The 20,943-nt window shown below is 40.7% G+C and overlaps 1 protein-coding gene across 5 annotated transcripts in view; it reads left to right on the top strand.

Annotated features, from left to right (window-relative positions):
• The window catches only part of TBC1D14 (TBC1 domain family member 14), a 199,422-nt gene extending 179,034 nt beyond the window's left edge, over positions 1–20,388 (top strand). For all 5 annotated transcript variants that reach the window (XM_077477824.1, XM_077477825.1, XM_077477826.1 and 2 more), the window contains 2 exons: positions 3,748–4,006; positions 10,764–20,388. In XM_077477824.1, coding sequence (XP_077333950.1) covers positions 3,748–4,006; positions 10,764–10,829 — 325 coding nt within the window. In that variant the 3' untranslated portion in view covers positions 10,830–20,388. The remainder of the gene's footprint in view (positions 1–3,747; positions 4,007–10,763) is intronic.
• The last annotated feature ends 555 nt before the right edge of the window (positions 20,389–20,943 follow it).

Raw genomic sequence — 20,943 nt, forward strand, 5'->3', positions numbered from 1 at the left:
AAGAATGAATAATTGGCTTCCATGCAGTGTAAGTCAGTAGGTTTCCTCACCCCAAATTGGGGGGAAAAAAAAAGGACTGCGTGCAGCCTGTCCATGCAACACTTCAATGCAGTGATGTGAAACAGGCACACAAGAGACAATCATTTGCCTTGTCCTGCAGTGGGACTGCACTGGAATAGCCACCCAACACAGTCTCACTGCACCCAGTGTGAATAAACCCTGATCGCAGCTGACAAGGAGGATTGGGTAGCTGACTGGCACCTGCTGTGGGAGACTGGGATGAATCGCTGCTACCCTGGGGAAAATAGACCATGCAGCTGCTGGGGAGGGGTAGCTGGGTGAGTGCTGATGGGCTGTGTACGGGATCGCTGCTCTGACTGGGAAGGATAGCTGTGGTTTAGACTACACTTCAGAGTGAAGGACAGTCTTGGCTGGTGGCAGAGTGCAGAATAGCGCCATGGGGAGGTCTCCTAAGCAACTCTCTCCCGCCAGAAACCAGCCTCCCCGCCATGCCATTTAGCTCCTCCAGCTCTCTCCCTCTAGTTTTGGCTGCTTTCCAGGCTCCACATGGACATCTGTCAGAATGTCTCTGTGAGCGGTCTGCTTCCAAGCTGATAAGCTCAGAGACCTGCTGATAGTGGAGGCATTGTGGGCCAGAGAGTCAAAGGGCTGGATGTGGCTTGTGGGTCACAGTTTGCCCAGGTCTGTTCTAAAGAATGCCTCTGAATAGGCTGGTGGGTCTGTTTTTATGCAGAAGGGGCATACAGTGCCTTGAAAAAGTAATCATACACCTTGGAATTTTTTTAATTTTGTCAACCAAATATGTAAATGTGTTTTATTGTGGTTTTATGTGATAGACCAACACAAAGTGGCACATAATTGTAAAAAAAAAGAAATGAAAACCATTGATCATTTTCCCTTCTACTTCCCAAATATGTTAAAAGTATGGCACGCATTTGTATTCAGCCCCCGAGTCAATACTTTTACAGCTGCAAGTCTTTTTGGGGATGTCTCTACCAGCTTTGCACATCAGAAGAGTGACATTTGCCCATTCTTCTTTGCAAAATAACTCAAGCTCTGTCAGATTGGATGGAGAGCGTCTGTGAACAGCAATTTTCAAGTCTTGCCACTAGGTCTGTCTGTGTGTGTGTGTGTGTGTGTGTGTGTGTGTGTGTATGTATGTGTGTATATATATATATATATATATATATATATATATATATATATATATATATATATATATATATATATATAATATATATTTTAAAATATTGTATGTGTGTATATATACAGAGACCCTAGAGAATAAAATGGCAGTTGTTGCAATATTTTATGTCACACTGTATTTGCGTAGCGGCCTTTTCAAGCAATTAAAAAAAAAAAAAAACTAAGCAGTAAGGTTAGCCCATTTTTATTTTTTATTTTTTTTAGTTTTTTTTTTGTATAATGCGAAAGATGTTATGCTGAGAATCGTGATCTTTATGCTAAGCAAAAATAATCTTGCTGCTCATTTTAGCCAGAATTGTGGAGCTCTAGTCTGGACTTTTACTGGGCCATTGTAACACATGCTTTGATCTAAACCATTTCATTGTAGCTCTGGCTGTATGTTTAGGGTAGTTTTCCTGCTAGAATGTGAACCTCTGCCCCAGTCTTAAGTCTTTTGCAGACTCAAACAGGTTTTCTTCTAAGATTACCCTGTATTTGGCTCCATCCATCTTCCCATCAACTCTGATCAGCTTCCCCGTCTCTGCTAAAGAAAAGCATCCCCACAACATGATGCTGCCACCACCATGTTTCACGGTGGGGATGGTATGTACAGCGTTAGTTCTCTGCCACACGTTTTTTGCTGTTAGGCCAAAATTCAATTTTGGTCTTATCTAACCAGAGTTCCTTCTTCCACATGTTTTCTGTGTCCCCCACATGGATTCTTGCAAATGGGATGACTTATGGCTTTCTTTCAACAATAGCTTTCTTCTTGCCGCTCTTCCATAAAGACCAGATTTATGGAGTGCACGACTAATAGTTGTCTTGTGGACAGATTCTGCCACCTGAGCTGTAGTTTTCTGCAGCTCCTCCAGAGTTATCATTGGCCTCTTGGCTGCTTCTGATTAATGCCTTCCTTTGGACGGTCGTATCTTGGTAGGCTTGCAGTTGTGCCATACTCTTTACACGTTCGAATAATTTATTGAACAGTGTTCCGTGATGCATTCAAAGCTTGGGATATATTTTTTACAACCAAACCCTGCTTTAAACTTCTCCACAACTTTATCCCTGACCTGTCTGATGTGTTCCTTGGCCTTCATGATGCTGTTTGTTCACAAACATAGTTACATAGTAGGTGAGGTTGAAAAAAGACACAAGTCCATCAAGTCCAACCTATGTGTGTGATTATGTCAGTATTACATTTTATATCCCTGTATGTTGCGGTCGTTCAGGTGCTTATCTAATAGTTTCTTGAAACTATCGATGCTCCCTGCTGAGACCACCGCCTGTAGAAGAGAATTTCACATCCTTGCCGCTCTTACAGTAAAGAACCCTCTACGTAGTTTAAGGTTAAACCACTTTTCTTCTAATTTTAATGAGTGGCCACGAGCCCTGTTAAACTCACTTCTGCAAAAGTTTTATCCCTATTGTGGGGTCACCAGTAAGGTATTTGTAAATTGAAATCAAATCCCCTCTCAAGCTTTCCTTCTCCATAGAGAATAAGTTCAGTTTTCTCATAACTAATATCCTCCAGACCCTTTATTAGCTTTGTTGCCCTTTGTACTCACTCCATTTCCAGTACATCCTTCCTGAGTACTGGGGCCCAGAACTGGACAGCATACAACAGGTGTGGCCGGACCAGAGTCTTGTAGAGCGGGAGAATTATCGTTTTATCTCTGGAGTTGATCCCCTTTTTAATGCATGCCAATATTCTGTTTGCTTTGTTAGCAGCAGCAGCTTGGCATTGCTGAGCCTATCATCTACTAGGACCCCCAGGTCCTTTTCCATCCTGGATTCCCCCAGAGGTTCTCCCCTCCAGTGTATAGTTTGCGTTCCTATTTTTGCCACTCAAATGCATTATTTTACATTTTTCTACATTGAACCTCATTTGCCATGTAGTTGCCCACTCCATTAATGTGTTCAGATCTTTTTGCAAGGTTTCCACATCCTGCGCAGAAGGAGCGTTCTCTGAGCTCTGAGGGCTTCACAGAACAGTCGCATTTATACTGAGATTAAATTACACACAGGTGGACTCTATTTACTAATCAGGACTTCTAAAGGCAGTTTGTTCCACTAGATTTTAGTTAGGGATATCAGAGTAAAGGGGGCTGAATACAAATGCATGCCTGCCACATTACTCCTCTCAACAGTCATCAGCCCTAATGCAAGCAGAGGAGTGATTTTAATCATATTTTTGCAATAAAGTTGAATACTTTGGAGTGTGGCTATCCAGCTACATTCTTTTCACTGCAAGCAGAGGACTGGTTCTTGAGCGAAGGTATGCAAATATAAAAATTCTTTGATGGGTGAATGTCAGTTTGGAGGAGTAGCCGTTCCTAGCTAGGATGTGTTTGTTCATGGACTGGTTTAGATATATCCCCATGATTTTGAGCCTTCACGATTGATAGAACTGAAATTCATTGAATGAAATGTGTGGACCAATTTTGTTTTCATCTGCGTTGTTTGTATTTTTTTTTTTTTTTTTTAACGTCCAGGCAGTATTACTGATGATAAATGAGTCTGGAAAATTCTTCTGTCTTGCAGGATTTTTACCCTGTATAGTAAGTCTTTACCACTGGATTTAGCGTGCCGAGTGTGGGATGTTTTCTGCCGGGATGGAGAAGAGTTTCTGTTCAGGACTGCACTTGGAATACTGAAACTATTTGAAGATATTTTGACAAGGATGGACTTCATTCATATTGCCCAGTTTCTAACCAAACTCCCGGAGGACCTGACCCCCGATGACCTGTTCTCCTCTATCGCCTCAATTCAGATGCAGAGCCGCAATAAGAAATGGTCACAGGTAAGACTCATACATGATGTGTTGGGAGTTAATCAGCATTTGCTGGACCAAATAACAGATTAGCACATTTGTACGGGTCTGTATATTCTTTATACCTTCGCTGTCCTAGGCATTGATGACAATGTACCTTGGACTTATGTTATACATGTACCTGTCTGTGAGTGCAAGCTCATTTGCTGGAAAGATTTTGACATGGACACACATTAAATGGCATCGCAGCTCAGAATTTTCAGCTTAAGAGAAGTCAGTGTTTTGCATTTGCATTCGCATTCTAGGCCTGTGACTGTTGAAGCTGAAGCTCAAGCTTACCATAAGCCAGGCAACTTGCTAGACACCCCCCCCCCCCCATAGGAAAAGTTTAATTTAAGGGAAGAATGAGAAAGCAGAGGGAGCACACACTTAACCTCTTGAGTAGACCTGAGATGGGGTGCAGGAGGGGCAGCACTGTCATGTGAAGTGGGGGGTGGCTATGCAGCAAGTTTCACTCCCCTCTTTACACACGCACTCTATATCAGTAGCTGGTCATGGCTTAATATCTAACAGCTACTCCTGCCATCATTACGTGCCCATCCTACACCTCAGCCACCCACAGCTGAAATGAAAAATAAAAATAGCACTTGCAAGCACCTTCCAGCTGTTAGAAAGTTAGTAATTGGTTAAACGTGCAGTGCACGCTACATGCCAACCATGGGCAGCTGGAGAAAGGGGGAATAGAACAGGCACAGGGCAGTACTGCCATTCTACATTGTGTTACCATGCACACCCTGGGTCCTTGAACTCTGATATTAAAGTCCTGCTCGTTGTTCTCTGGCTGCCCTTTTAGTGTCCAGTGAGCAGGCTTTCGGCACTGGATTCTACATGGGTACTCACCTTGGCACTTGGTGCAATGCCTTGAGCTAGCTGCAGGGTACTCAGGTCTTTGGTCCATCGCTATGGAACCCAGTCTCAGGAGACCCCTTTCAGGGTATGGCTACTGTGATGGTTGAAGCCTGTATTTTATTTACAGTCCAGCATCGTCGACAGGTAAGACCAGGGTCCCCCTATATCTCTGACCATTACTGTAAAAACTGGGCTATGTTTGTAATGTTTTCACTTCACAGTATCAACTTTTCAAACTGTCCTAAAATTTAGCCACTTAGCTTTGCCCTAGGTGGATGACCAGGTGTTGCATCACACCACTGGTCGCACACTTTACCGCCACTTCCATGTAGAGCCTTTACAAGGTACTCAGGCACTTCCTCCCACCCTTTCACAATGTACTTCTTGCATATACGTTCACCCTATACTCTGCACCCTATCCTGTGAGTACCCCATAGGGGAATACCCTCACTTCTAGTTATGGTAGAGACCAGGTGAAAAGCAGTCAATGCAGAGTTGCAGGTGAACATTCGTTCTACCAAAGGCCCAGGGTAACACTCAACCTGAGTGACAATGCTTCCCTTGTACCAGAACATGAACTGGCTCTTTAGTCTCCTCGTCCGATTTTAGCTCTATCTCAGGCACGCAACAAGTGGCCAGTTTGACTAAAGCAGAATTCTCTGCATCTGTCACATTTCCTCAGACAGATTACGGCCTTAATACAGCCATCTTCATCCAGGAACCAAGAACGCGACCGTTCTGCTTTTTCACCCATTTCTCCCAATATGCAGACACAGAAGGAAATTAAGCTATTGAGGCAGTATTTGAGTAAGTTGTGGAACATTTGATTGTCTCAATATTGATGAGGTAACTGTGCAACATACTGTACTTGCTAATGTTGAAAAGCTTGTTGCCTCTGTCTGCCTAAGCCTTAGCATTACCCCCTTTGGGCAGAAAGAGACCTGCAAAATATTCCAGTTCATGAACAGAATGTGCAGACTATGACGATTGGGTTACTCGTGAAAGAATTTTCACTCCCCCAAAATCTTTGCTGAACTCTATCCAGTGGAAAAAGTTTGCAAAGAAATGGGCTATTCCTGTGCGTGATCCTGCCATCTCTATCCTAAACAAACATCTCTGTTCCTGTTGTCAATGTTCTTCTTTCAAAAACTCTAATAGGAAATTTGAGAAATCAATTCTTTTTCAAAGGCCTCAGGTTCTTACAAAGTGAAGCCATTCTTCAAGGCATATCTCGTATTAAGCCCCTCTTGCAGCACCCTTTGCTTCCTTAGGTTCAAAAAGGTGGTTTCTGCATGGTAGAGAGAACCAAGTTGAGATCCAATCAGGAAAATCCCCCTAAAGGATCTTTCATGCAAAGTAATCTTTTTGGTCACTATAAAATCTGCCAGACATGTTTTCCGAACCAGTGGCCCAATTACAGGATGATCTTCAAAGACAACCTTTTCTCCCAAAAGGTGATTGCAGCATTCTACCTGTATGGGGTTAATTTACTAAAAGCAAATTAATGTGCAGTACAAGTGCACTTGCTGTAGATATGAGGGTAAGATCTGTAATGAGGGAAAGCCCTGCTGATTTCTATCATCCAATCATGTGCAAGCAAAAATGCTGTTTATTTTCCTTGCATGTCCCCCTCAGATCTAAAGCTACTACACTTCTGAGTGCACTTGTGGTGCACAGTGGATTTGTCTTTAGTAAATAAACCCCATTGTCCTTCCATTCTCTTGCCTTACTCCTAGGCATCCAAACAAAATCTCTCTACATTGCCTGGAAGTATTCAGAACTATTAGAATATACCAGCTACTGCTCCGTTCAGACAGATGTATTCCATTTGACCTGTTCTCGAGAACCCTGCAAGAGACAGCACCTTGCTGCAAAGTCTACCTTTTATATGATGGATAAGAAATCTGATTGCAAGAGCATACATTCTAAAAGAGAAACCTCCTTGTTTGCTACAACACTGAGGACTGAAGGGATGGGGTAGGGTTTAGGGGGAACCTCTCAGGGGGCATGTCCTCTAAAATTTTACCAGGGTCCAGTCACCTGAAGGTACACACCTATAACCCATGGTGTATGAATACCCTGGCTGTGCCCATTATTGTACTGCAAGATGAGGAGTTTACATGCAAGCCAAATATTATTAATATTATTATTTATTTTTTCTTTATCCAAACATTTTATTAGTATGAAAATAGGCATAAAGCCGCAATATCAATGCTGACAAGACTTGCATTTATGTTGTACATATTCAAAGGAATAGATTTGACAAGGTCTCTGCAATATGCCATACGCAGAATGAATGTATTGCATACACAATTGGCAAGTTATCAAATTGCTAAAGACAAACTAAATGAGAGATCTAATCATAGACTGTTTGCAGGAATAAGTGCAAAATATATCAAAGCCAATATAATTGGAGTATAATGAACAGAAGTATTTTGGTACTTAACACAACTCCGTTGTATATATTTTCTGTGTATTAGCAATTTCCCTGCAATTACTATATGCATTAAAAACCACTTGCCAACCGCATAACTGGGAAAATCCATCAGTTTTTTTTGTTTTTTTTTTCAATTTAATATGGGGGGGTTATGGCTGCAGCTAGATGCTATAACCCCAGTATTAGAACCACTACAATACAGGGCACTTTCAACCCCTTCCTTCCCAGCCCAATTTTCAGCTTTCATCGCTCTAGCGCTTTCAATGACAATTGCGCGGTCATGCTACACTGTACCCAAATGAAATTGTTATCATTTTGTTCGCACAAATAGAGCTTTATTTTGGTGGTATTTATTCACGACTCCGTTTTTTATTTTTTGCGATATAAGTGCAGAAATAGCGGAAATTTGGAAAAAAAATATATTTTCTTTTTTCTATTTGAAAAGAAATCCAATAAAATCAAATTTTGTCATAAATTTAAGCCAAAATGTATTCTGCTACACGTTTTTGGTAAAAAAAAATTCCGTTAAGTGTATAATAATTGGTTTGTGTGATCAGGGACATATGTACGCAAATGATCATGTACATATGTGTGCAGGTGATCACGTACATATGTGTGCAGATAATCATTGGGACATGTGATTTTAGTGGGACATATGTGGGGGACATGTTTTTATTATCAGGGACATGTGTTTTTATTATTTGGGGACATATGTGGGGACTGTGTTTTGTACTGTGTGGTGTGTTGACACTAGACTGATGATCAGTGAGTAAAAAGCTGTAAAAAACAGCTCATACTCACTGATCATCAGCCGGCTGCAGCGTTCTGCTCTCCTCTCCTCAGCGATGACTTCCTTGTGAGGAGAGCCCGCACGCGCGCGCGATCCCGCTACTTCTGAAGGACGTTCCTGAACGTCCTATCAGGAGTAGACGGCTCCCACCCGGCCGTATATATGCATTGGCCGGGTGGGAAGTGGTTAAAGTGATTTGAGTGGCTGATTAGCTGTTGGATCGCTTTTTCAAGCAACCACTTTCCAGTGGTTCTCAGGCTTACCTGGCTCATTGTGAAACCTGGGAACTGATCCGGCAGTGGTTGCGGCTGGCCTTAGAGATTAGCAAGATGGCTTCCACTCATCTCTATGGCCTGAGAGGCTGGGAATGATGTTATGAAATGTAAACAATTAGATCAATTTATTTTTTATTTTTTTGTTATTTTAAATCTGGTGCTTTCCATTGTAGAGGAGACATGTGGGGTCCTTTTGATTCAGATCTCACTATACAGAAGACCTGTCTATGCTTTATTGTTGTCAGAAGAGATGTTTACATTTCTGGAGATTAAGTACCATAGTTCAGCGCCTCTCCACAAGTGTGCACGTTTTTAAAGCATGACATGATTTGTATCTACTTACTTAACATAACAACATCTTTCATATTTTACCAAAAATGGGCTATGGGTTTTTTTTTTTTGTTTTTGTTTTTTTTGTTTTTTTATTCTACAGTTGAATGCAAAAGTTTAGGTACCCCTGACAATTCCATGATTGTCATTTATAAATATTTGGGTGATTTTAATCTATCAAATAACTCAAGGACACAGTAATATTTCAGAAGTGAAATTAGGTTTATTGGAGTAACAGAAAAGGTACAATATGCATCAAAACTAAATTAGACAGGTGCATAAATTTGGGCACCCTTGTCATTTTGTTGATTTGAATACCTGTAACTACTTAGCTCTGATTAATTGGAACACACAATTGGTTTGGTGAGCTCATTAAGCCTTGAACTTCATAGACGGGTACATCCAATCATGAGAAAGGGTATTCAAGGTGTCCAATTGCAAGTTGTTGTTCTCTCTGACTCTCCTCTGAAGAGTGGCAACATGGGGGCCTCAAAACAACTCTCAAATGACCTGAAAACAAAGATTGTTCTACATTATGGTTTAGGGGAATGCTACAAAAAGTTATTGCAGACATATAAGCTGTCAGTCTCCACGGTGAGGAAATGCAAGACCACAAGCACAGTTCTTGTTGAGGCCAGAAATGGCAGGCCACATAAAATATTGGAGAGGCAAAGGATGGTGAGAGCGGTCAAAAACAGCCCATGGACCACCACCAAAGACCTACAACATCAACTTGCTGCAGATGGTGTCAGTGTGCATCCTTCAACAATTCAGCATACTTTGCACAGAGAGAAACTGTATGGGAGAGTGATGCAAAAGAAGCTTTTTCTGCACACACGCCACAAACTGAGTCGCTTGAGGTATGCAAGCGCACATTTGGACAAGCCAGCTTCGTTTTGGAATAAGGTGCTGTGGGCTGATGAAAGGGATTGAGTTATTTGGTCATAACAAGGGCTGCTATGCTTGGGGGCCAAAGAACACATTATTCTAAGAAAAACATTTGCTACCCACAGTAAAATTTGGTGGAGGTTCCATCATGCTTTGGGTCTGTGTGGCCAGTGCCGGTACTGGGAATCTGCTTAAAGTTGTGGGTCGCATGGATTCCACTCAATATCAGCAGATTCTTGAGAATAATGCTGAGTAATCGGTCACAAAGTTGAAGTTGCGCTGGGGCTGGATATTTCAACAAGACAACACCCCAAAACTGCTCAAAATCTACTTTGGCATTTATGCAGAGGAACAAGTACAACGTTCTGAAATGGCCATCCCAGTCCACAGACCTGAATATCAGTGAACATCTGTGGGGTGATTTGAAGCAGGCTGTCCATGCTCAGCAACAATCAAACCAAACTAAACTGGAGATGTTTTGTGAGGAGGAATGGTCCAAAATTCATCCAGAATCCAGGCACTCATTACAGGCTATAGGAAGCGTCTAGAGGCTGTTATTTCTGCTAAAGAGGCTCTACTAAATATTGATGTGATATTTCTGTTGGGGTGCCCAAATTTATGCACCTGTCTAATTTTGTTTTGATGCATATTGTGCATTTTCTGTTAATCCAATAAACCTAATTTCACTACTGAAATATTACTGTGTCCTTCAGTTATTTGATAGGTCAAAATGAAATTGCTGATCCAAATATTTATAAACGACAATCATTGAAATTGTCAGGGGTTCCTAAACCTTTGCGTACAACTGTAAGTGTATTTCTTCCTCCAAAAAATGTATTTGAAAAACCACTGTGTGACTACCATGTGACAGACAATTGCAACGACCTGCCATGAGTAATTTTATAGCAAAAAATTCTGATTTTTACTTAAACAAAAAGTGTCAGACTAGGCCTAGTCATTATGTGGTTAAACATTGGTAGCTTGGTGGCCGTGTCATCACAAAACAATGAAGCTGATGGTTCATCTCTGATGGCATTCTCCTGACATTCTTGTAACCTAAAATATTCCTGGCATGGAACAAGTTCCCTATAAATAGCCAGTTTAATTGCTGCATGAGTTTGATGGCAAGATGTAAACCCTGCATGTCTTGTGTTACAGATTCTGTCGGCACTGCAGAAAGATAATCGGGATATGGAGAACAGAAGTCCTGCACTCAAGCGCTAAACATAATCTCAGGATGGAGAAGTGTTTTCAGAAATATGGTGGATTTTGTTTTCAATGGGAAGATAACAATTCCATTTCAGGACTGTATAATACACTGGAATTGGCCTTAATATGTTACTGGTTACCTGCATACTGAAGAGGCAGCTGAGCACTGGTTCATAAGCATGCAGGCTATCAACCAGCTAGGGACTAATCACTAGATTGTAGTCAGCGGATAGGCAAGTATTGACTTGCAACAAGCATGACGGGTACATGCTGACCAACTATTTTCCAGAAAATCTATTCCGTGAGCTTTCTAGAAGGACCATGGTTGGCAAATATTGCCTTGAATACATGAAGCCACACCTCTGCATTTATAGTCATGTAAATGGGTATGTGTGATTATTTTTCTCTTTTCTGCTGTAGAACAAATGGGCATAATAAGAATTTTGCACATGGACCATAACTTTTAGTAGGGCAGCTAATACATTAAAGGGTTAGGCCACCCAAAGCAAATATTTTAGTTTTGGATGGATGTCGATAGGCTCTGAACTCCCACTCGACCTGGCATTCTGTCTCAGTCCACAAGTCGTCTGATCTTTTTTCCCTTTATTTGACTTCATATGGAAAGTCTAAGAGACTGGATCTCCCTTGCTTGAATTTGCAGTGCTTGTGGCAAAGACCAGAACATGGAACAGCGGGGACAAAAAACAAATGGGGCCAGCCTGCTGACATCCATGTTGGCTTTGGTTGTACTGACCCTATAAAGGAAAACTGTAGCTTTTATTTTGAGAAAGCATTTTCTATATGGGACGTTTCATGATTACTTAGACCTATGGGAGAAGCAGTCATGTGAATGTCCCAGAGCGATATGGCACTTGTTGACATAAAAGATAGTTAAGATATATACTTGGTCTCAAAGTAGCCAAGAAGTGGTAAATTAGGTCATAATGGGAATAATTATTGGGTGAATGTCCGTAGGCAGGAACATCCATAGCTAAACACCAGCAACTGCTCCATTTCTACCTAATGCTAAAGGCTACTGAAAGTGGATGTTTTAGTTGCTGTAGGCATGTTGCATCATGTGTTGGCTTCTTTTATCTCCCAGGAACTATATTGATTATATTCTGCCATCAAAATTTCTGTTTCCACATGACTGCGTTGAACATTCCAAAACCGAATAAAAAAAAAAAAAGTATAATGTACAGTATATAAATAAATGGTTCCTGTAGCTTCTAAAGGATTCACACTTTCATCCTGGACTTGTGGAACATAAGCTGCTATGAGGAAACTTCACTATTGGGGTTCTAGAACTATTCCCAGCTAATAGGAGGAGTTTTTCACCAGCCTGGTGGAACTTATTTAAGTTGGCCTTTTGGTATGACTGTGGAATCCAGGAGACGTAACCGCAGCCAACATTTGATTCCCCCTTGCAACTTTCTAGATTTGGATGGACTTAATCTTGGCTTCGAGATTCTCCACTTCTAGAAGGTGCCCAGCTTCCTTGTTCCTGAGAATGCTCAAGGCTGTAGTGTCTTTGCCATCTTGCTGCAAACGCTGTGTTCGCTTTCTCTTGGCAAGCTGGAACGACTGAACTGGCCCAAGCGGTGTAACAGAAACCTCTGTGTGATAGGGGACTCCTCTGCTAGGGGTAAAGCAAAGTGCCAGCGCTCTGTAGAAATGTCTCCTCAATAAAGGCATATTCAAATGTTAAATCTGTTAAATTTTTCCTTGTTTATTATTTTATATGTGATAGGCTGATAAAACCTGGGGGAAAGCATTGTTTGAAAAAAAAAGTTATTTTTCTCGATGGGCACTTACCAAAGATAAATGCATGTCTGTAATGTTGTAAAACATTTAATTGATACCGTCATGGCAGCTGTGCTGGGTAAACTTGCTGTCTGAATCAATTGTGAATGTCCTTGTTGGGTTTAGTTTAAATTGTCACTTTGGGGTTTACTATACTAAAGCTAGAGAGTGCAAAATTAGTCACACATCTGCAGAGATGCCAATCAGCTTCCAGGTTTTATTGCCAAAGCTTAATTGAACAAGCAGAAGTTGGAAGCTAATTAGTTTCTCTGCAGAAGTATGACTAATTTTGTACTATCTAGCTTTAGTAAATCAACCCTTTTCTGTCTGTAGATTTGGCAGTGGAGTAAAGAGGACCTCCTGCCTCTTGAACTCTTGGACCAACACATGGTACCATTACACAAAAATACCCTTCGGTCATAACTATTTTGTCAGGTGATGAGGTGTCCAGGCAATGGAGATTTTCTAGATATTACTTCACACTGGTATTCTGACGGCCTCAGTACTTAGGGCATTTTGGGTAATTTTTTTCAGTTCAGTGTCTGCCTACACAAATGTACTAAATCCAGCACTACACTTTCAAATCACAGCATTGGTTTTGAAAGTGGATTACTGTGGGGTACAGAAACTGAAGGCAGGGCACATGTAGACATGGTAAGGCTATAGGCACCTTTTTTAACCTACCTTTCTTCTGGCATGACTTTGGCAAATGGCAAAAAGTTGGATCAGAAATGTAGTGTACAGTAAAATAACACCTACATAAACCGTTCTTCAAACAGAAAAATGTTCCATGTCTCATGCAATGTTAAGATGAATGAAGACAGGAGAATGTTTAGAGAGTGAGCGTGCCTAAACGGATGCATTTCTTCCACTATTTCTCCCTTGAGATGAGTGGGGACTATCCCATTGCATAGAGTCTTAGATTTGTAGGTCATTACCGTCGATGTTTCTCTTATTACTTGTCAAACATGGGAAACCAGATTGGGTAACGCATGGGCTGTATGTGCATAGCTTTAAAAAAAGTATGCAGATGGTCTGGGATTTCATGGGACTGTTGGGTATCACTCAGGATGCTTTCACCCAAAAATGACCAGAATCTCAGGAAGGGGAAAGTTGTGTGTGATGGGAGAAACCTTTTTTTTTTTTTTGTTTTGTTTTGTTTTGTTTTTTTAGCTCTCCTAACAACCAGTCAGTATATCCTCGCCATTCAAAAATTGTAAAAAAATCAGAAGGTAAATGTGATTGTTTGCCTTGTTCAACATTATCAGAAGCTTTCTACTGTTAGTACGGTTTCGTGCAGTGATTTTGAGCTGCATGTGTTGACATCAACATCTGAAAAATATAACTTTTTTTTTTATTTGTCAGCTTTTGTGTATATCGAGCTTTATCAAATGAAATGTTGGTTTGGTTGCTATGAATTACGGGACTTTTTGTCATTTTAGTAAGTTGGCCTATAACCATGATCTTTGAGGATCTCTGATAACTAGCAGGTTATACAGGTCTGGTTGTTCCCTTTATGAACAAGTCTTGTCCTACTGATGAGAACACAAACTATTTAACTTTATTCAAGTGAATGTGGTCTGTCACAAGATGTTTGTACTTTTGTGTTTGTCTTTACACTGGAAACGATTATATGCAGTAAATTATTTTCTCCTTTAGAGCTAAAGAAGCAGGCATGGAAATGGGATGCCAGTAAATTATCTCCCTACTCCCACTGAAAGCTCCCAAAATGCCAGGGCAGAAGGAGCCCACTGCACTGAATGCCTCAATACACGCAAGCACTTGGTAGAGAGTTTTCTTTGCACTATACGGAATGGTTCCTGTAGCCCCTAGCAAGCATTTATGTATTAGCGGTTGCTCCTCTGCAGCAGTTTTTCTTTTTTTGGGTCCTTCTGCTAATGCTAGCCCTACATGGTCAGATTTATTTTTTTCAGCCCTCTAGCTGAAACAGCGGAAAGCAATACATTCCTCCATCTATGCAGATTTTAATCTCCACTGCAGGCCATTGTATTCAAGCACCTGCAGTTGCCTGAATACCTGAACAGTGACTGCAGCTGATAGGAGGCAGTCACTCTCTGACTGATTTAAGCCTGGTACACACCATTAGTGTGTGTGTTTGTTTTTCTGGGTTGAATGTATAAAACCATCAGCTGAGGTCGGAGCCACTTTAGTTACAAGTCGATGTTGGTGCTGCAAACTCCCCTGCTGAGCTATTGTGTTCTGGCAGGGGGTGCCCCCCCCCCCCCCCCCCTGCCAGAACATTTCAGTCACTGCTCTCAGCTGTTGCCTGAGCACGTTGCTCGAGAGCTGGTCGGCAGACCATTTTCCACCATGAGCCTTTGACAGAAGCTGGCCTAACAGCCAGCTTGTGACGGACCAGCTGCCGTACACAGGGGTTGAATGTCAGCTAACATTCGGCCCGTGTGTACTAGGCTTTAGTTTTCCACCTGGCTCATTATATTTTTTATATTTTTAAATCTCAAGCCAGGTGGTGCTGACAGGGCCATCCACAGCAATTCAGCAGGAATCGGCTTGCGTTTGAACCACCTATGGTCAACTTTTTAAAACTGCAGAAAGTGGCATGAGAAATTAAAACTCAAGTATTTGCTGTTGAATATAATTTAGTGACCAAAAAACTCATCCACCATTATGTTAATCTAAGCACTTTAAAAATATTTTTGGTTTTAATGCATACCATTGAATGAAGGGTAATGTAATGTTGTAACTTTAAACAGCCAAAAGGAGATGAGCTTGTGTAGGGTGAGGCATGAAATTTGGTTGCGTTGGGTTAAACCACTGAAATTCCCTTTCTTCGTGTTTTTACTAAACACCAATGGATAAATGCTGGAATATTGGTCACCTATGACTAAATGTTAGCTTCAATTGTCACCAAACGTAATTTTACATTTTATAAGCCACAGAAGAGTCACGCTAGATCTTTCATGATCTTTAATGGTTTTAATGATGAAAATGTTGCGTGGTTTTTGTTTTGTTTTTGATCTTGATTTTGTTTGTTCTTGCTTTTGTTCTTGATTTCTTTTCTTTTTTTTTTTCTTGATTTGGTTTGTTTTATCTTTGATGTTTGAAATTTGTCTGTTTTGGAACCTAGATTTAGTATATTATATTTCAAAATCTCATCCTTGCTTCATGAAACAATGCAGGGCAAAGGAAAAAAAGTGACCCAACAATAAAAAAAAAAAAAACGCCCTGTTGTGTCGGAGAGGCACTTTAAAGCAGCTTTTTTATTTTTTCTTTAGATATAGCTTCAAAACGGTCAGATTTACCCAAAGCTTTTTTTGTTTGTTTTGAGGACACAGATGGGGAGACTCTGAATTGTTGTTCCCAACTCCACCCAGCTGCTATAGGTATGAAAGCATCTCACTCTTGTAATATTCATGGCGAATGTACTTACAGGGAGATGTCACAATTGGGAGTTGCTGATGAATATCGCAAGCCACTGGAGGATGTAACTCCTCTGCATCAGCCCATAAGCTTTAAATCCCATTCACGTTTATACAACTCCACATTTGGATGGGTGCAACTTGAATACGACTTTGGCTTTGACCAGTGATAATGGACAATGGTTGCATTGTACATTCAGGTACAACTTTCATATAACTTTTGAGGGTTAACTTTGAAATCTATGGCCCTTAAGGTGTATGAAGGTCAGACCAAAGTAGTGCATGAAGCTGCTGCAACTTTAAGTCGCACATATATGAAAGGTTATTCTTGGAAAATATAGAGAACGATTTGTCATGTGACTTTGACGTCCAAAGTTGCATGACAGGTCGCACAAGTGGGAGCAGATGCCTCATGCACACTGGATGGTTAACACTGCTTCTAGGGGCATCTGGTGTGTTTTTTTTTTTTTTATTTTTTTTTTTATTTTTTTTGTTAATAGGTGTTAAGAGAGCAAAAAAAAACCCTCTGCCATTGTGCCCTGGAGCAGCGGCGTTTTGGCAAAAAAAGTGACACGTCTGAATGCACAATAGGGACGCTAGGCACGTTTTAGCTCTTGAGCGTTAACCCATTTCAATGGCCAGAATAGATTACTATTGGCCAAAGAAATGAATTCACATTAAAGCTCTTGATGCACCTAAACACGTTGCATGCATTTCCAAGAGTTTTGCTTCCCAAACACCAGGAGAAAATGTGTCTAGGAGAAATAGCAAAACGTACAGTGTGCATGAGGCCTTAAGTGACTGTTTGTGGGGGAATGGGGAAAAAAAAGCTTGTGACGAATGCTACTGGTTACCAAACCAGTTATACAAAAAATTGCAGTACCCCCATGTGAGTTTACGGAAAATACCCCTATGGAATTGCAGTACCTCCATGAGACTTGACTACCTGTAAATTCCCATGGGGGCATTGCAATTTTCTATATAACCTACTTTATGGGAAGTTGGCAACTCCTTTGGGAAATACCATTCATGCTCTTTGCATGTTACGTTTTTTGGTATGTTGAATGCCTGTGCTCCCCACCGCGTGCTCTGGTTCCAGTCGCCAGCTGTGAGGTCACTAATTTGTACCTGGAGCCAAGGACACGGTTACCTGACAGTCCAAGAAGTGTTAGATGCTGAAGATTTCTAGCAGTCAATATAGCTCTGAAAGAAAGAGGCAATTCCATTTACCGCTGCTGGGACCGCAAACTAGTAGTATCCTCTTTAGGCTGGTTTCACACCTCCGACGGATGCGGCTGACAGCAATGGTCCGGTGAGTCCCTGTTCTCTGTTTCAGGGACGACTCAGGGCTGAATTTTTGCCTACATTTGGCCCTGAAACAGAGCCAAAGACGCACAGAACTCTTGTGCAAGCCGTGCTGCAACAGAAATATGTAAACCTCCATAGAGAGCTGGTCACAGTCTCCTGTCATGCGCATTGGATGCAGAGAAACCTATATCTAATTCTTATAGGTGTGAACCCAGCCTTAAACACTTTTTTTTTTTTTTTTTTTATGAGGGTGACTTTAAGCATCTTTCTTGAGCAGTACTAACATTGTCCTGTATTGACTGTCAAAGTTAGACAATTAAAGAGTAATTCCAAAAAGTGATTAAACTTTCCATTCTTTAGTTAAAAAGGGTTTAATTGAAGTTTGATCTAATCCAGCTGGTTTATTAAAATCTTTATGAATCATATCTCCAGTACAGTGTGATTGCAGAAATCATTAATAGCACAAGCCTGTCCCTGTGACTGAGAACAATAGCCGGCAGAGCTTATACTCTCATCAAAGGTCCATACAGCCTCTGGTAGTCTGTAATTTGAATTTAGGAGTAATTCTTAGTCCTTTTTATTACATTTTTTTCCTTTTTAGATGGGGGGAGGCAGACATTGTTCCCTCTTATATAGCAGGAGAAGTCTCCTATCTTTACAGCTATGACGGGCATTACTGGGCATTACAGCTGAGTTGCTGTAGTCCTAATTCTGACTTGAAGAATCACCACATGGTACAGAAATGCAGTCCTGCTCACTAATGGATTTTCCTTTGCAGTATATGCAAAATTCAATTGATAACAGTGGCTTGGCTGACAAGTCTGGCTTGTCAGTTCCATACTAGTTGTGATCCCTAACTGTAAGGATCCTGGGGAAGGTTCAGACCAGTTGGGCTGAAGTGCTCTAATTGTGGACTGTTTAAGAAGTTGCTTTTATGAATGGGGGGGGGGGGGGGGGGCAAAAATCTGCGTTATCACCCACCCATCCAAGTAGCTGTAAATGGCAGTGATGTTACATGCCCAAACCAACCACTCATAATTGAGCATTTAGCAGGTTAGAATAGAACAGTATACACAAGTCATTCTGTACTCAAATGGTGAACCGTGAGGTGTGTAGTGTAGGAATTCTTCCTTGGCGCCTGCAACCTTGCTGCCCCCTCAGAACAAAGGGTATCCTTTATAGACTGCAAAATAACAAGAGAAGGGCACACAGACCCTAGCGCATTACCACAATAAATTGTATTTTAACATAAAATAAGTTCTACTCACAAACGCAAGAAATAAGTTCGCAGGTCTTAGCAAGTGGAACCAATCCCCTTCAGAACTGCTGCGTTCTACCAGTATGGGAAGTACAGGAGCCGTCTGTGGTCTGGTTGACGCATTTCAAGAACGAACCCGCTTCCTCAGAGCCAAGATAGTGTGTTATTTTATGTTGAAATAAAATTTATTGTGCTAATGCGCTTGGTCGATGCACCCCCTCTTGTTTTGTAGAATAGAGCAGTGAAAGATGTTGGCTGGTTGGTCACCAGACGGTACAGCAATGCTCTCTGCCTTTATTAAAGACCGAAACTACGGTGATTGTCTGTCTAGCAATGGTCTCTGACTGCAGTAGTGTAATACATACATCTTTCTTATATCATTTAATGCCAGTATATTTGTTTACATTTCTCAGATTAAGTATTTTGCTGTTTTTAAAATGGATATTTTTTTTTTTTTAAGGCTCTTCTCAGTTTTGTCTGGTATGGAATGCCTTTCACTGTCACATGATGTTGTCATATGTCAACAATAAAAGAAGCAAAAATTAAAAAATTCACCTAAAACCCATTTTATATGTAAAATTGTAACCTGTCTGTGTCAGGCTGTAAAAATTGTCCAATTTCACTATATTTTTTTTTTTTTCTGTATATTTAGGAGGTAATTATATAGTTCTATTCTACTTTATGTATATATGTATGTTATTTACTTGTGAATAGTGTCAGAGAGGAAGAAAACTAACAGCAATGCAATATTCCACTTTGCACAATTTAGGGGATTATATTAAGAATGGTTTATCATGTGGTTAATGTGCTTTTTGAATCACTTACACAGTTTCTCTGGTTAGAATACCAAATTATTTAAAAACCGGTAAGGATCTTTAGTGTCCTTCTCAAATTCAGGGATCATGTAAAAATCTGCAGTGTGTGTGTGGTGGTGTTATCAATGTTCTCATCAAAGCGTTAAAAATCAACAACATTGAAATCGTAACAAAGTCTATACTTACAGCTAAAAGAAGCAGACTGGCTGTGTGCCCATGCCAACCAATCTGCTTCTAGTTTCCACGTTTCTAAAGGTTAGAAGAGGATTGGACGTTCTGGAAAAATAGTCCAGTCTCTAAGATGTAGAAGTCTTTATGGCATTATTGTTGATGGTCATGATTTGTTCTCAGAGGGTTTTCACATTCCATAGCAAAACTCATCTCAGCCTTCGTTCTGCACATAGCTCAAGAGATTGTTTAAAAATGAACAGGATCATAACGGTACAAAGGGCAATGATAATCCACAACTGCAGAAATCAGATTTTGGTTTTTAGAGGTTACTGGATTGCATTTTTTTTTTTTTTCTGCATCAATGGGCTTACTTTGTAAGGAAAAATGGCAGCAAATGATGGTAACCAATAAGAATTCCTCCTTTGCTGATCTGACTTTGGTAAACTGAAATCTTATTGGTTGTTTTGGTTGTTCGACAATATTGTCCCTGCTCATTGCACTGCTTTACTGAGTAGGCTTCGAAGAGTCCAAATAATCCTGTACTGTCATGAAATTCTGCTGAGCTGGTTCTATATCATCGTATGTAACCATTAATGCTTCCTGGAAGTTTCATACAGCAAACTTGTAAAATTGTTGTACAGAGGCCGTCCTTGTTATGCAATTGTATGAGAAGCATAGCAACCAGATGCAATCATGTTTAAAGTGTACAGCTATCTGTGTAGAATTGTTCAATTTGGGGAAGGTATTATAATAAAACTGAACTGTACTTTTTTGAAGTGTAAATATGGTTTTAGTAAATAAAATTTATGTAAAAGGTATTGATGTGTGTTTCATCCTAGTCTGCCTGTTTTATAAAAAGGATAAGTGCACTGTAAAATAAACCATGGACCCTAGGACACCCTGCCCTCCAACAGCACTCGCCAAATACTTTCAACCCTGTGGCAAGAGCCCGGACTAAGGCTACATAGCCAAAACATGTTTTTTGTACCACAGTCTTGGCCATGGATTTTTAACAATAAAGGATTTTGAAGTGTACAATTGGGCTCCGGTGTTTGCAGTATTTGAACGATTTACAAGGGTGAGAAGGAACCCAGCAGTAGAGCTGAAGCTCCATGGGCCATATCGGCTGATGGGTAAACCTGGTCTCCTTTTTGTATAGGTTTGTGGTAATGATTACATACATTGTTGCTACAGCTTGCTCTTGAGGAGCTTATAAGGGCTCATGAACATGGCTTTTGTTTGCACCTCAGATCTTCCCCATACAAATCATTCTCAATACAACCTATACAAACGGAGACCAGGTTTACCCATCAGCCGATATGGCCCATGGAGCAAGACCAATAATGATGAATAGGAAATCTTATTCTAGAATT

This window comes from Lithobates pipiens, unplaced genomic scaffold, assembly GCF_037356315.1.
Source record: "Lithobates pipiens isolate NorthernLeopardFrog02 unplaced genomic scaffold, aLitPip1_a1.2 Scaffold_13, whole genome shotgun sequence".
In the NCBI taxonomy this organism is placed as follows: Eukaryota; Metazoa; Chordata; class Amphibia; order Anura; family Ranidae; genus Lithobates; species Lithobates pipiens.